This window comes from Exophiala spinifera (assembly GCF_000836115.1).
Source record: "Exophiala spinifera strain CBS 89968 unplaced genomic scaffold supercont1.4, whole genome shotgun sequence".
Lineage (NCBI taxonomy): Eukaryota > Fungi > Ascomycota > Eurotiomycetes > Chaetothyriales > Herpotrichiellaceae > Exophiala > Exophiala spinifera.
In genome coordinates this window covers 2,369,643-2,384,241 of record NW_015622516.1, presented here as the reverse complement: position 1 = coordinate 2,384,241, position 14,599 = coordinate 2,369,643, and the positions used below count along the sequence as shown (strand labels likewise).

The window sequence follows — 14,599 nt, the reverse complement described above, 5'->3', positions numbered from 1 at the left end:
TCCTTGATGGGACTTCAGGTCTGTACTTGTACAAACAGCGATGATTGGATGCTAGACCCGGCATCAACACTGACCCTGTCCATAATGCATTGGGCCTACAGTGAAGATGGAAGTGAGATCTGCTGGGGTCCGTAATGCGAGAACGAGAATGAGAACGAACAGTCGGACGATTCATCTGCCTATAGGTCATACTTGAAAACTATGAACGAAAACAATGAAATCTTGAAGACACCCTTAGAGTGACAGGAGTGATAGAGTCGAACGTTCGTGATACCAGACAATGGTGTGAACCTGACTCCAGTTCTCCGTACATATTTTCCAACCGCAAAAGTAGTGTGTTTGTATGGCGGTGTGCTGGGGCGACAAGGCTGAATGAGGCTGCGCTAAGGAATTGTCGGCGGGCAACCAGCAAGCCATATCCATCTGACGTCCGTACAGACAACGTTTGTCCCCGCGATCACCAGCAGACGTCGTCGAAGAACTATTCCTGCCCAAGTCGAATCTTTGTCCTCGATTATTTTGCACCGACAAGTGCCGATTGCCCGACGCCTGTATACATCAACCATGCCATAGCCTGAGCCGCAGCCTAGCTTGAGTCAAGGTGGTGGCTATCTAGGAACTCAGCACCATGGCGATGGAACGCACCAGAATTGCAAAGGTTAGTCTCAGCACTTTTGTCGAAGCAGCAAACGACGTCTCAAGGCCGAAGACGACTAACGGTATTGTCGTAGGTTGACAATGTAACCCTTTCAAGACGAGGCGAGCATGTCAATGGAACTCTACACCTCACACCTCACCACCTCATCTTCGTCCACACTCCTCCTGCACCTGCACCTCCAGCATCGGAGGACACGCTTGCCCGAGCCGTTAGACCGAGAGAACTCTGGATTACATACCCTATCATCCAGCAGTGCAACTTTCGGCCCGCGCCACTCGCCTCCCGACAGCCCAGCTCTATCCGCCTCCGATGCCGCGATTTCACGTTTGTATGCTTCCTCTTTCAGGACGCGGCCAAAGAAAAGGCGCGGGATGTATATGATAGCATTAGGGCTTGGACATGCAAACTGAGCGGAATCGAAAAGCTCTACGCCTTCAGCTATGCCCCCACCGGTGCCGAGCGAGATATGAGGCCGAGCGGATGGGCATTGTATGACCCTATGCGGGAGTGGAGGCGGATGGGAGTGGAAAACCCGGCGAAAGAACGCAAGTGGAGGATATCAAAGCTCAACACTGATTACTCGTTCAGCCCTACATATCCTGCCCTGTTGCCTGTCCCAGCCTCGATATCCGACGTGACACTGAATTACGCAAAGTCTTATCGCTCACGTGCGAGAATACCGGTCCTAACATACCTGCATCCGGTTAACGATTGCTCCATCACAAGATGTTCACAGCCACTGGTTGGTGTCCGAGGGAATAGAAGCATCCAGGATGAAAAGTTGCTGGCGGCCATATTCAACACGACGCGAGCAGAACGGCCGTTGAGTGAGTACAACTCACCACCACCAGAGCGCGAGGATTCAGGAGGATCGAACATGTCGAACATGACTCTTTCGAACCCGAGTTCGAATATCGACGATGTGCAACAGCCTGATCCTGAAGCGTTGGAAGACGCAGTGATTTCCAAGTTGCGCGGGGATGGTGATACGGCTTCAGACGCAGATGAGAAAAAGCCCTTGGTGTACGGTGCACAGCAGAGAAATCTGATAGTTGACGCCCGGCCGAGTATCAATGCCATGGTAAATCATGCTACAGGCATGGGATCGGAAGATATGAACAACTACAAATTTGCCACAAAAGTGTACTTGGGCATCGACAATATCCACGTTATGCGAGACAGTTTGAACAAGGTTGTGGATGCTCTCAAGGATTCGGATCTGACTCCCCTCGGCCCAAACCGCGACTTACTGCAGAAGAGCGACTGGCTGAAGCATATTTCCAGTGTTCTGGATGGAGTGGGCCTGATCGCTCGCCAGGTTGGACTTCAGCATAGTCATGTGCTCATTCATTGCAGTGATGGTTGGGATCGCACAAGCCAGCTCTCATCTCTGAGCCAATTGTGTCTAGACCCTTACTATCGCACCCTGGAAGGCTTTATTGTGCTGGTCGAGAAAGACTGGCTGAGTTTCGGACACATGTTCAAGCACCGATCGGGCTTTCTGAGTTCGGACAAGTGGTTCCACATTGAGAACGAGAGGATAGGCCGTGGCAACGAGGACCCCGATGGGAAAGAACAGTCCGGTGCCATGTCAGGGGCGCAGAAGGCTTTCGAGAATGCTTTTCTCAGCGCAAGGGGTTTCTTTTCAAATACGAGGAATAACGACTCGCGCGAGAGTCTCAACATTGATTCGGACATGGACGCAGGTGGTAACGATAGCGAGAGTCAAGCTAACCGCCGAATCGTTTCGCGCAGTGGTGGAAAGGACAAGGAAAAGCCCACCACCAAGGTCAAAGAGACGAGTCCGATTTTCCACCAGTTTCTCGATGCAACATATCAGTTGGTCCATCAGTATCCGACGCGCTTTGAATTCACAGAACGATTCTTGAGGAGATTATTATACCATCTATATTCGTGCCAGTACGGGACTTTTCTTGGTGACAGTGAGAAGGAGAGAAAGGATGCACGACTCGCCGAGCGTACACGAAGTGTATGGGACTACTTTCTGGCGAGGAAAAAGGAGTTTATCAACCCGAAGTACGACCCCGTCGTGGATGATAATGTACGGGGAAAGGAGAGGTTGATTTTCCCAAAGCCTGGAGAAGCGAGATGGTGGAATGAACTCTTCGGACGAACGGACGAGGAGATGAACAGCAAGCCCACGGTCAAGGTGGGCGATGGCGAGACAAGTGATATATGGACATCAGTCGGTGGTTCCCAAAGTCAAAGTCAATCTGGTTCGTCGTCGATACCTGTAAGCCGGGCTAGAACTCCTGTCTTGATCGGAGTGGAGACCGCTGAAGCCAGCGTGGGATTGACTAGACAAAAAAGTCCAGAACCGATGAACAGAGGGATGAGAACGCCTATTTCTGGAACAGCTTCGCCGTCGTCGCAGCATTCGAGTCAAGGCACACAGGCACAGATGACTAGGACGAGAAGTCCTATGGTGACGACGGAGGCGGCCGAACCTATACGAGATGAGCGTGTTGATGTCTTGCAGAGAGAGAGAAATTCAGAAACTATAAAAGACACGAGTGGCGCGAATCGCAATGAGCAGACAAATCCTTACGTTGATCCCCGGGAAGGCAACTTTATGGACGAAACGAATGATGTCGAGGAGTTTCATGATGATCATGATCATAACAAAGGCCATGTTGGTCGTGTCCATGCAGAGGAAGAAGGAGAGAATGGTGACGATGGCTTTGGCGTCGTGCAGAATTTGGCCGAGGACTTGGATCCCTTGGGTATTGGTGATGTCAAGGACATGACGCAACAATCTAAACGTGCGCAAGCTGCCATTGAGAGGAGAAGAGAACAATTGGAATTACTGATGAAGTGATTGTGGTGGTGGTGGTGGTGGTGGTGGTGGTCAAGCCAAAACCTGATGGATGCTGGTATGATATGTATTAGTCGAGAGTATGTATCTACCTTGTGATAGGTACACGAGGTCTGGAATACTAGGTAGGTAGGGTAGATGTGTCATGCAGTACCGGCATGCCTGTGGCACCATGATGATCAGGCATGGAACCGTGGGAAGTGTTTCGGTTTAGTTAATGCATTACCAGGAACCTGGCCAGGTACTCACTCACTCACTCAGGTAGACAGACGGACGCCGCGGGCGCAGCCGTAGATTCCCTGACGTCGCAAATGTTGTCGATCGATATATACTGTAAAATGGGAAGGAAGATGCCTGGGTTCCGTACTGTGACCACAGGAGCTGACGATGTCGATATCGACGGTGTTTGTCGACGATGGTATATTCACAGTTATCAAAATAGTAGTCATGTTGAATGGACGTTTGATACACCGATCGATACTATCTCTCTCTCTCTCCCGTGGTCAATAATAATAATAATAATAATGACCACGGCGGGGGCTTCCCTCCTTTTCCCCCCCCCCCCCCCCCCCCCCCTTTTCCATCTCCAGCCTTGTCGTTTATTCCCGACACGTACCCAAAACTTTGACGGCGACCTACGGCGACGTCGATATCCCACCCAGCCGGGAAAACACAAAAACAAAAAACAAAAACACGTGAAACGATGATCGCTCGTCGCCAGTTCAGTATTTTGTAGGGTACTGCACAATGTACCCTCACGGACTGTAAGTCACGTTCCGTACGTACCTAACTGGCTCTCGGTCGGGTGCCTTGAAGATGACCTACCTACCTACCTACCTACCTACCTACCTACCGAGGTATATACATAGTTACATAGGTACACAGGTACCGTCAACGTCCGTTCATTCATTGTACATAACATCTGCACGGACAGAGTATCATCACCACCACCACCACCACTACCACCTGCAGACTGCACAGGGTGACCGACTAACCTTCGTTGCTACTGACAATCTTCTTGTCTGCCGAGGGAAAATTCCGCTCGTCACTACACCACGACACAACCCAAACAAAAGTGGCAGAACTACTAGGCACTAAATAAACAGAAAAACTTTCATGTCGAATTGATCTCATTTCCATTCTCTGTCCTGGCCGCTATTTCAACTGCGCACACACATGCACACGCGTGCACGACCCCCCGAAAACACACACATGCAAAACGCCAGCCATGATCAATGGATCTACCATTCCAGTGTGCATGCACGTCCTATGCAGAGGCAAGCCAGCAAATAACAAAAGAAAAAACCCATAAGGCACATCAAGGCATGACCATGTCAAATCGACCTCAACAAGTCGAGACACTTTCTCCCGCGGAAAGAAGACTCAGCCAGCATGCTTCTTTGCGTCGGGACTGTCCACATCTTCCACCGCAACTCTCTTTCTGGGTTTGTTCACCGGAACGCGGTAGAAGACGGAAGCCTTTGCCGGGGGTCTGGTTGATCTGGACGCGTGAATGGCTCCCCAGAGCAACTTGGTAGACAAGTCTGGATGAGCAAGTGCCTTTGTGAGTTCCTTTGCACGATCGACGTCGGCGTCGACCGTGCGAGTTGGCTGGGGTTCGGCATTTGGCTCAGTCTTGACCATTGTCGGAGGAGTCGTGTCTTGCTTGTCCCCGTAGTGTTTGCCCTCCTTCTTGAGTTCGTACGCCAATTGCTCGGTGGCCAGACGGTACAAGGGACACTCGGGCATCGCATTGCGTGCAAGCCACAGGACGCGCGCAGGTCGGATGCGGGTCTTGTACGTCCAGAAGTGGCCGAGCTTGTCGATCAAGGCGTTCTGGAGACTAGGCATGCCGTACTTGTCCGCGAGAACGTACGCCCGAAGCATGGATCCTTCCATCGTGACCGTGTCCCACTCGCTCTTGTTGTACACCCAGTCTGCAACAATGTCAAAGCCGCGGCAAGAGTCCTCCGGCAGGACAACTTCGTTCTTTTGCTGTTCGACCATTCCCGACGACAGACAGGCCGCAAAGAACGGACTCTTGTCCATGAGTTGGGCTCGGTGCAATTTGTACAGCTTGCGACGTTTGCCAACAATGACCGTGACAAGAGGTGAAATGGTGAAGCTGTGAGGCGAAAAAAAGGGAACATCAGTATCTACGCAGCATAGGTACAACAGTCGCGACGACCTTACCTTTGAGGTTCTTCGTCGCTGGACATCTCCTGCGCCTCCATCTGATCGTCGGTCTGCCAGTCAGAAATCACACTGTAGACTGGTCAGAATGAGAGTTACTACTCGATCTGGGAGGAGCACGAGAAATACCTAGCAGGCGAGGCTGCTCGCTGAGCGGGTTCTCTCATGACTTGTTCAGCCGGTTCTGCCATGGCTTGTTCAGTTGATTCCGCCATGACTTGCTCAGCAGGTGCTGTCATGACTTCCTCAGTCGGATCTGCCATGGCTGTGTCTGCCGTGATTTGAGATCGAGTTGGATTAGACAAAGAGCAGGACGTAGTGAAAAAGATCGAATATGGCAAGAGGAAGAAGAGTTCGTCGGGAAAACGTGCGAAAGTCGCGACGCTCTCACTACCTTGATTTCGCCAAGCGAGGCATCAGAGGGGAAGTGCCATGGATATGAAGTGAAGTGAAGCCAGTGCTTTGCTCAAGCAGAACTTGAAGGGTTCAGGCGAGTGACTTTTGTCGCGACAGGCGGTCAACGTCGAAAGTAAATCATCCTGTGATCTGAGGAGGTGCATACATTTTGAGCTTGCAAGCCAGTCGCAACTTACAGGAGACAAAGACAACCAACACGATCGCATTATACGCCTTGCTAGGGGGATTGATGGTTGGATCAGTATTGCACTGTGACTGCTTCATTAATATCTAGTCCACGCGCTGCCCGGGTTTACTTGTCTGAATCCACGGTCAAAGGACATTGTCCTTCTTCCAACCCACATCCGATATTTTTATGTCTAGTCTCATCTTTACAAGTCAGGTTTATCATGGCCCATTGTCCCATCCACTTTAGATGGCACCTGCGCTCTTCAAAAGACCGTCAAGCTCTCCCTTCCTTGCCTGGATGTCTGAGTTTCCACCAATGTGCTTTTGTGCGATGAAGATGTTGGGGACGCTGCGCTGGCCAGTGATCTCCTCCAGGGCATCTTGAAGTGCAGCGCCGTCGTCTGTAGCAGCATGTTTGTTAGTTCCTGGCCTCCAAAAGGTGACTGCAGACCGAATTCGACGTACCAACTTGATCCAACTCCATCAGGAAATAGTTTGCATGCTTGTCGTTCAGCAATGACTTGGTGGCTCTGCAGTACGGGCAGTAGCTCTTGCTGAAAACCACAACGCCGTTCTCGTTAATGATCTGCTGGGCCTTGATCTTTGCAGCGGACATGCTGGCGGGAGATGTTGATCGTGCCTGGGCGACAAATGACCGTGCGATGTTGCGCAGAGGGCGTAATGAAGAGGAGAGTGAAGGAGCTATGTTGGCGGTGTTGGATAGAGGGTTCGGTTCGACTGGGTTGGGGGGGTAAGCACGTCAGTGATAGATATACTGTACAGGACGGAGTAAAGAGGGACCAGTATTTGAATTAGACGAGGGCCAGAAGTGTCCAAGTGACAAATCACTGCGATGACCTACAGTATATGCAAGTCAGAGCGATGTGGCGCCGATGATGTGATCAATCCCGCCGCTTCAAGGTTGAGCGATTACTAACCACTCATTCTTTAAACGCGGCCTTCTAGTTTATAATGTGTCCTCCGGAGGCAAGTTGCGCGGGATCTGCTTAAAGTGGCAGCAGCACGTATATCAAGATCTACTAACGGCACTAGTTGAACTTGCATACTGCCACACGTCTGTCTGTACTTCGGACCGTCGTATACAAACGTGTGCACACCAAACCCTCCTCAAGGCAGTCACTTACACAATATATATTCCTCGAATCTGAGCCATTACGACTTCTATACATTATGGACGTGGTTCTTATTTCTCACCTGCCGCGACGATGAGGATCTCGACACACGTATCTTCTCGAACTTCTCGACAAAGATCCGAGGTGCTTTCCAGATATCTCAGAGTATCGGAGAGGTTTGTACACCGCAAAGTCAGAGTGGACATCCCCCATCCCATCGTTGTTGACCAACTGAGCAAGCATCCGTGACAAACTTACTCTCTCCTCACGGTCCATCAGTCTAGCCCGTCGGCTTCTCTCAGTACGCATATCATCAACACTTAGGTTCTCCAACAATGATCCAGTAGTGGTATTGAGAGACAAGAAAGAAAAAGGGCTTATGACTAACTCCCAAGCCGTGCGCTTCCCAGTCTGGTCAATCCCAGGTCACTCCCGCTAAAATTGCGTCAAGAATCAATAGCAAAAAAAGGTATCACCATCCATAAACAAATGAAAATCAAACCGCTTGTGCTGTGAAGAATACCGCCAAACACGCCAAATGTTGACTCTCACATGACAATACAACACCCGCAGCTCTTGTCCTTCACCACCGCATCCTCATCTTGGTGTTCTATCCGCTGGACTTTCGTCACTTGCCCTGGTACCGTCGAAATATTGCCCATCCTCGGGCTGTGCATGATTGCAGGACTGGCCACTCTGGGCATGGTGCTGTATCCGCCATTTGTACTTCCGCTCGTGCCAGGCCGGGGACTTGAGGCATGTCTCAGATTTGGACTGGCGACAGGTTTAAGTGGCCAAGACGCACCGTCCCGTTCGATGTCCCGTTCATCGACAGGAGATGGAGCCGACGGTAACATTGGAGATGCTCCCTTTGAAACTGAAGGGCTGTGGATCGCCAACGGTGAGAAGTTTCGATCATATGTGCTAGGTATTGCTCCGGCATCTTCCCATTGAGCCTGCTGCTGCCTCCGGGCATGAGTAGGAATGATCTGCTGATCTGGCGGTAACATCGGATCTGGTTTATACATGGTAGCCAACCAAGGGGGATCTCCTTCAGGTCTATTTATCGCAGTTCGTGGTCTGTCCAGCTCTCCTGACCTTGTCCCTGGCCTCTGACTAGGTGAAGGCGTTGTGCCGTTCTTTATATTTGTAGACGGCTTTCGTGTCGCCGTTGACACAGACACTTTCTTTCCGGTTGATGATTCCGGAGGGGATGGCTGGCCTGTTTTCGGCTTCGCCTTCGTGGGCGATGATTGTTTGGCCGTAGGTAACTTGGTTCCATTAGCGAATACGGGTGTTGTTGCAAGAGAGTCGGTTTCGCCTTGCCCATCTGCGCTCGCCGCGCTACCTCTTCGCATTCGTGTCTTTAACACAGGTATGCCGTCTTCAGGGCTCATACTATTACTAATAGTACGTTTCCTGTTCAAAGGTGTATCCCGCTCAATTCTTTCGTGCGGGATTGGCAGAGGGCTTGACGTGAGGACGGGGATCTTTGAGCCTGACTTTTTCAAGACTGGGTGGGAATAGACGGGAGAGGGTGTTTGGTCTGCCGCTATCTCCTCCGGGGTGCGGAAATCCCAATCGTTACGTTCGTCCTCTTCATCCAACGGCCAAGGCTTCGTTTCTTCCGACTCGCCTTTGACTGAGACCGTACGCTCCTCACTTCGTCGACCCCGGCTCGTCTCCCTCCTCGTGTTCTTGTTGCCGGTGCGTCGTGCATTTGCCAGGTTGATCCCGGCAGCCTGCAGTTCTTCGCTCTCGATCTTAGCGAGCTTGTCCCGGTGAATCCAACCCTCGGGATCATCATCTCGCGGCCGGTACATGTTTTCGGGGATGTCATTATCGCCCTGATTGTTTTGCCGACTCACATTTTGTCGACTGACGTTTCCACTGCTCTGGTTGTAGAGATCAAGCAAGCTATCCGACTCACTGCCACTCCGTCCCAGTGAGCCAGTCGACTGGCCTAGTTCCTCTACCCTGTTATGAGAAGCGCGGCCCGTGCTATTGCTGTCCTTTCGATTCGGTGCGAGGCTCGAGAGTGGCATCCGCGCGGAGCCATTGGAGTTCTGGCGCAGACCATTTGGACGTGTTTTGGTTGAGGTTGAGTTCTGTAGAATTGCCAGTCAGCGGGGTACGCCCTTGGTACCGAACCGCCTCTTCCAAACTCACTCACCTCTTGACTCACAGAACCAACAGCATCATAACCATTGTTTGTACCGTTCACGACGGCGGGTGACGGTCCCGTAGAAGCAACACCTGCCATTTGTGATACTAATACTATTTGGTCCCTAGAGCGCTCGACGGGCTTCCCCTCAACTCAGGGTGAAAGCGCCATGTACGATCAATCGCACCGGCCATGCAGCAGCGCACTCGGGAGGCTTTTTCGTGCTGGCCTGGGAAAAGAGAAAACGCGGGACTTGTGCCGGACGATTCGCAGGGGATATCGTCGAATCGAGGGGGGCGTGCAGATCGGCGGTCAGCAGCAGAAGGGGCGAACGCTGGAGCTGGGCGTGATATAGACCCGCACCACTTCAAAGCAGCAGAGGCAATGGGTTTCGATCGCTGGATTGTGCTCGTAAGTGGAAGACCGGAACAATGCAGGCTAAAGGGACTTAGCAATATTCTAAGAGCATCAAGAAAGGGTATTATTGCAGTTGAAACACGAAGGGCAAAGATTGCGCGCTGCTGCAGAGTCCCCGACCCGTTTCGCTTAATGCATGATCCATGTCAACAAACCACTTGGCGGGTACGAGTTTTCCAGTATCTCGGTTCATCGACCAATGGACAGCAAACACCACGTTTGGGCAACAAGAAGGACTGCAGCAACATCAACGTAGTAAACATGGAGGAAGCTTTTGCTGGCCTTGACGTGCGCCGAGCTGTCAACGAGCCCGTGCTCAGCCAGATGCTCTCCGTCTTTACGAAATAACTTATGTTTTGATTTCGTTACTCATCAATTCCCAGGGGGAATGGGGAAATGCTATGTAGAAGTGTACAACGCCGAGTCTGAGCAAATGTGACAATTCATACTGATCGTGAGAGACCATATACTCGTGTATTGGCTCTGAAAATGTGTCCTGTCGACCTGGGCTTTGGAATCGAACCAACCTCAGATGCAATATATTACTTCTCCAATGCGAACTTCCACGGCCTCCATGACTCCCGTTACCGTTCCTCCATCCCTGCCAGACCTCGAGCCCACCCACCATGAGCTTACTTCCAAAATGGTAAAACAAAGCAGAAAGGTACGGTGAAATGCCCGCCCAACGTATAGACTTGAAGCAAATTGGCTACCAACTGGTGAGCCAATAAAGGAGTGAGAGGAACTTCGTACGGTCTGGCCAAAGCCAGCCGCCGCCGATTCAACGATTTGTTAATAGCCTCCAACACTGACCGAGGGTCGTCGAGTAGTACGTGGCGATTCGCGGAAGCGTGGGCTGTACTCGTTGTCGCGATACTCGGACGGCTCCCTTGCATAGTTGGTATAAACTGGCTCGCGTCTTGAGGAGGTGTTGATCTTGTCGGAGGCATATGGTCTGCTGTACCGGGGGGTCTCGCGCTCGTCTGGGGACAGTTCTGCAAACAACTTATCACGGGCGCTGTTATGACGCGAGACGGGAGGCGTATCCCGAGGGGACCGAGGAGAAGGTACTTCCTCGAATCGTCCGGAACCACTTTTTCGTACGGGAGGGGGGTTTGTCATCGGAGACATCAATGACGCTCCACGAGACGACTTGGAACGACTTGTGGTATCGACCTTGGGGTGCTCAGCTTTGTCCTTGCGACGCTCGAAATCCCGTGGGAGTGGCTCCCGGATTGTAGACTCTGGACTTCGGTGGTATCCTCGGCCAAAACGCGGTTCAGGCGCTTCGTCATATTCGTCCCAAATCTTATTGACGCGATGATGGCTTCGCATGTTTTCATCGCCATCGATTTCTTGCTTGATCTGATACTTGGTGCGGGTTTTGGCCGACCTAGGCGGGCTTTCATCTCTCATCTCGGGAGTATGCGGACCCGAGCTACTCCCGTAGCCCGAATCGTGCAGCTGCGTCTCACTATGCTTGAGGCCGGACCCTTTGCTAGTGCCTTGCTCTCTCTTGGAGCCGGCTTTGGGTATTGGTGCTGTCTGGGCGCGGTGTAGACCAGGTGGCACCATCTTGCGATGGTCCCGATCTCTCTCGCGATCGCGTTCCCGTTCCCGCTCCCGCTCCCGCTCCCGCTGCCATTCACGATGGCTGTCCTTCTCCCGCTCTCGCTCCCGCTCTCGCTCCCGATCACGACCCCGGTCGCGTGTGATACCAACAGACGACCGTGGCACCCGCTCTTCGACACGGGTTCGGAGATCGGAAGGGGATGAGGTCGACTTCGTGAATTGTGGAGCAAAGTAGTCATCGACATGCGTTCTGCGGCCCTTGGATGAATCCGGTCGTCTTTCACTCTCGCTACTGCGCCTATTGTTGCTTGAGTTCCAATAGTACATGGCATCTGAGCCAGATCTCTCGAGACTTGGACGATTTGTAGCTTTTGCCATGTAAGCCTTGCTGTCTTCATGATGTTTCTCCCACTTGTCATCGCTGTCATCATCATAGTCACGGGCTCGAGCTGTCCGAGCTGATGCTTTGCGTGTAGTCTCTGCCGTTGGTTCGAAATGAGAGGTCGTTTTCGACCGAGAAGTAGTCTTCAACGATGGTCTGATCTCCTGATAGTCAACTTCGCTATCGGAGTCTTCGACATACGCAGTCTTGCGGGTATGCATCTTATCGCTTCTCTCGCGCTTTTTCTCTTTGTCTGTCCTCCGTTCGTCCGCTTTGCTATTCCTTGTTTTTTCTGCTCGGCTCTTCAGTGTCGCAGCAAAGGCCGCAGCCATCATACCCGAGGCTACGCTAGGATTTTTCTTCGTCTTCTCGGCTGCTCGGGCGGGTGGCGGAGCCCTTTTCTCATAGTCGCTGTATTTTCGACCAGTGGGCCGCGGAGCAGGCTCATCGTAAGGATCATAATGATCATAAGGAGCGGCGTTCCTTGGTTGCCGGACTTCTTCGTAGAAATTCCCGTCTTCCCGGTATTCTCTTGTGGACATGGGGGTAGCTTGCGGCGCAGGTCTCATAGGATATGCTCTCGTGGTAGAGGGTGGCGGATCTCTCGTCAAGGCCTCTTTCCTCAACTCTGCCAACCGTACTTTATCGTCGTATCGCTGCCTTTTGACAGGGTCACTCAAGATCTCGTAAGCCTGTTGAATCTTCTGAAACTCGTCTTTGCCCTTTTCCCGGAGCACTTCATCTTGTATTCGGTCTGGGTGGAATTTGAGTGCAAGTTTACGGTGAGCGCTGCGGATTGCCGACAGCTCGGCATCTTTTGTCACGCCCAGAGCGTGGTAAGGATCTGGAGGTATGGGAGACGCCATTAGGAATATCTAATACAATCGAGGAGAAAGAAAGGGTACGCAGGTGGCGGGTCAAGTTGTTGTTTTGTACAGGCGGTCAACAGGCCGTGCCGGTCGTTGCGTGCATACTGGTTGGCCTCTCGGTGGTCGGGGTTTTGTTGGTCGGTGGTTGGTGAGTAACGGTGAACCGCGAATTAGTCGACAATTGTCTAGGAGCTGATACAGAAAGTGAGGCACAAAAAGGAAGTCTCCGATGAAGAACTGGTTGATGAGTGCAGCGTAAAAGCCGCTGACGTCTGGTGTTGTATGGACGAAAAGAGCGATCAGAAGGGATCGGTGATGCTGCTTTGGGGCCCTGGGAAAACAGAGTCCAGCAGCAGCCCGATCGTCGATAGGGCCTGAAAAGCGAGATTATGTAACTTGGGCTAGCACCGTCACTACCGCGAGCAAGTTTGAGGCAATTGTTCGGCCTCGGGTCGTTTGCAGTTGGCACCAGGCCAAGGCAGTGCTGTTTCGATATGATGTGTCGAGACAAACGGAGGATTGAGAATGTTTGAGGAATTGAGGGCCCGTCTGTGGTTATTGAATGGGTGATGCCGGAGCACAAAGCCTGCACTCAGACTTTTGTCCGCCACAGGGACTTCTGCTTCTAGGCCTGAAGGGGGAACCGTCCGTGGGTGCGGGAGGGAGGCTGTAAGCCCTGTGATAGAAACTACGGGCACCCGCCTCGCGCCCATAGGCTCGTCTACAGCTGTCAAGACGTTGCGATTTGCCGCTTGTTCGGGGGGGCTTGCCTGGTATCGTTGAAGCCTAACAATCACTCCAGGCACCCAACGTTAACCAGGCACTGTAGGTAGTTAGTGCCTGCTACGGTAATACCCAGTCCTTCCCGCTCATCCTCGTATTCGACGCCCATCACTCTTCTCTTCGTCCTCCCCCGTCAGAGGCTCCTGAGGTACCTACGGACCACCTACTCCAATCGCAACCCCTGGCTCCTCAGGCTTCTTTCGTCTTCTCTCCTTCTTCTCCCGTCTTTTCCGCTTGCCGCAGACGTGGCGTGGTCCACGGTTCATCCCTAATCTCCAGGCACTCTGGCATCGCACCACCCCGGATGTGTTTCGCAGTGGACGTGTGATCCCTCAGTCAAGGCCCCAGGGACGGCGATATCGAAGTTCCCGTGACATCCTCATCAGACAAAACCCGGTATGGAGTGTCTGAACCACTACCCATGTACCACTCACTGCCAACTGGAAAGGGCCATTGCGGCCAGTGGCGACCTGACCAAGTTCCACAGCTGAGGATAAGCATAGCACATCCACTCGCTCGAAGCTCTCGTGTCGTCACAGCCAGCTGATTCCCCCGTTTCTACCTTTTCCTGTGACTGTGGTCGGCTATCAAGGTGATTCGACAAAAACGACTCCTTTGCATGGCCATCCGCATGAATCGCGTCCACTCATCAAGCTTGTAACTCCCACCCACGTTGAAGCCGCCAGGCACAGCGGGCGTTCAATATGTACGCTATGGTTGTTGATCAGGTCTCGAATCGCCCACCTGCGTCGACGTGTCACGCTTCACCAGGAGTCAAGCCCACTCACGGGTGAAGTTCTCCACAGCGGCCTCGTCTATCACAGCGAAGCGTATGAAGCGCCAGACACCTTGCTGTGACCGTGTTCCATCATGCAGGCCAGCAACGCCGTTCTTACTCGCCCACGTCGTGCCACGGGGCCTACTGTTGGTTAGCGTCCCGGCCAAGTCATGTCGAGTCCTGTGAAGTGTGCATAAGTCTCCAGCATCTGAACGATAGGAGGTTGGGC

General features: G+C 52.4%; 5 protein-coding genes across 5 annotated transcripts; 1 reads left to right on the top strand and 4 right to left on the bottom strand.

Moving 5' to 3' along the window:
* Nucleotides 1-628: 628 nt before the first annotated feature.
* On the top strand, nucleotides 629-3,497 carry PV08_06057 (uncharacterized protein; the record flags this gene model as incomplete). The annotated part of the gene is made up of 2 exons (XM_016380395.1): nucleotides 629-658; nucleotides 732-3,497. The coding sequence occupies 2 exons, from the start codon at nucleotides 629-631 to the stop codon at nucleotides 3,495-3,497; spliced, it is 2,796 nt and encodes a 931-aa protein (XP_016236222.1).
* A 1,380-nt stretch (nucleotides 3,498-4,877) lies between these two features.
* Nucleotides 4,878-5,950, bottom strand: PV08_06056 (uncharacterized protein; the record flags this gene model as incomplete). The annotated part of the gene is made up of 3 exons (XM_016380394.1): nucleotides 4,878-5,619; nucleotides 5,688-5,759; nucleotides 5,817-5,950. The coding sequence occupies 3 exons, from the start codon at nucleotides 5,948-5,950 to the stop codon at nucleotides 4,878-4,880; spliced, it is 948 nt and encodes a 315-aa protein (XP_016236221.1).
* A 565-nt stretch (nucleotides 5,951-6,515) lies between these two features.
* Nucleotides 6,516-6,888, bottom strand: PV08_06055 (glutaredoxin; the record flags this gene model as incomplete). Its single annotated transcript, XM_016380393.1, has 2 exons — nucleotides 6,516-6,673; nucleotides 6,738-6,888. 2 exons carry the CDS (start codon nucleotides 6,886-6,888, stop codon nucleotides 6,516-6,518), a joined length of 309 nt encoding a protein of 102 aa, XP_016236220.1.
* Nucleotides 6,889-7,953: 1,065 nt separating this feature from the next.
* PV08_06054 (uncharacterized protein) lies at nucleotides 7,954-9,668 on the bottom strand (the record flags this gene model as incomplete). Its single annotated transcript, XM_016380392.1, has 2 exons — nucleotides 7,954-9,513; nucleotides 9,579-9,668. 2 exons carry the CDS (start codon nucleotides 9,666-9,668, stop codon nucleotides 7,954-7,956), a joined length of 1,650 nt encoding a protein of 549 aa, XP_016236219.1.
* A 1,110-nt stretch (nucleotides 9,669-10,778) lies between these two features.
* On the bottom strand, nucleotides 10,779-12,806 carry PV08_06053 (uncharacterized protein; the record flags this gene model as incomplete). The annotated part of the gene is made up of 1 exon (XM_016380391.1): nucleotides 10,779-12,806. One exon carries the CDS (start codon nucleotides 12,804-12,806, stop codon nucleotides 10,779-10,781), a length of 2,028 nt encoding a protein of 675 aa, XP_016236218.1.
* Nucleotides 12,807-14,599: the final 1,793 nt, after the last annotated feature.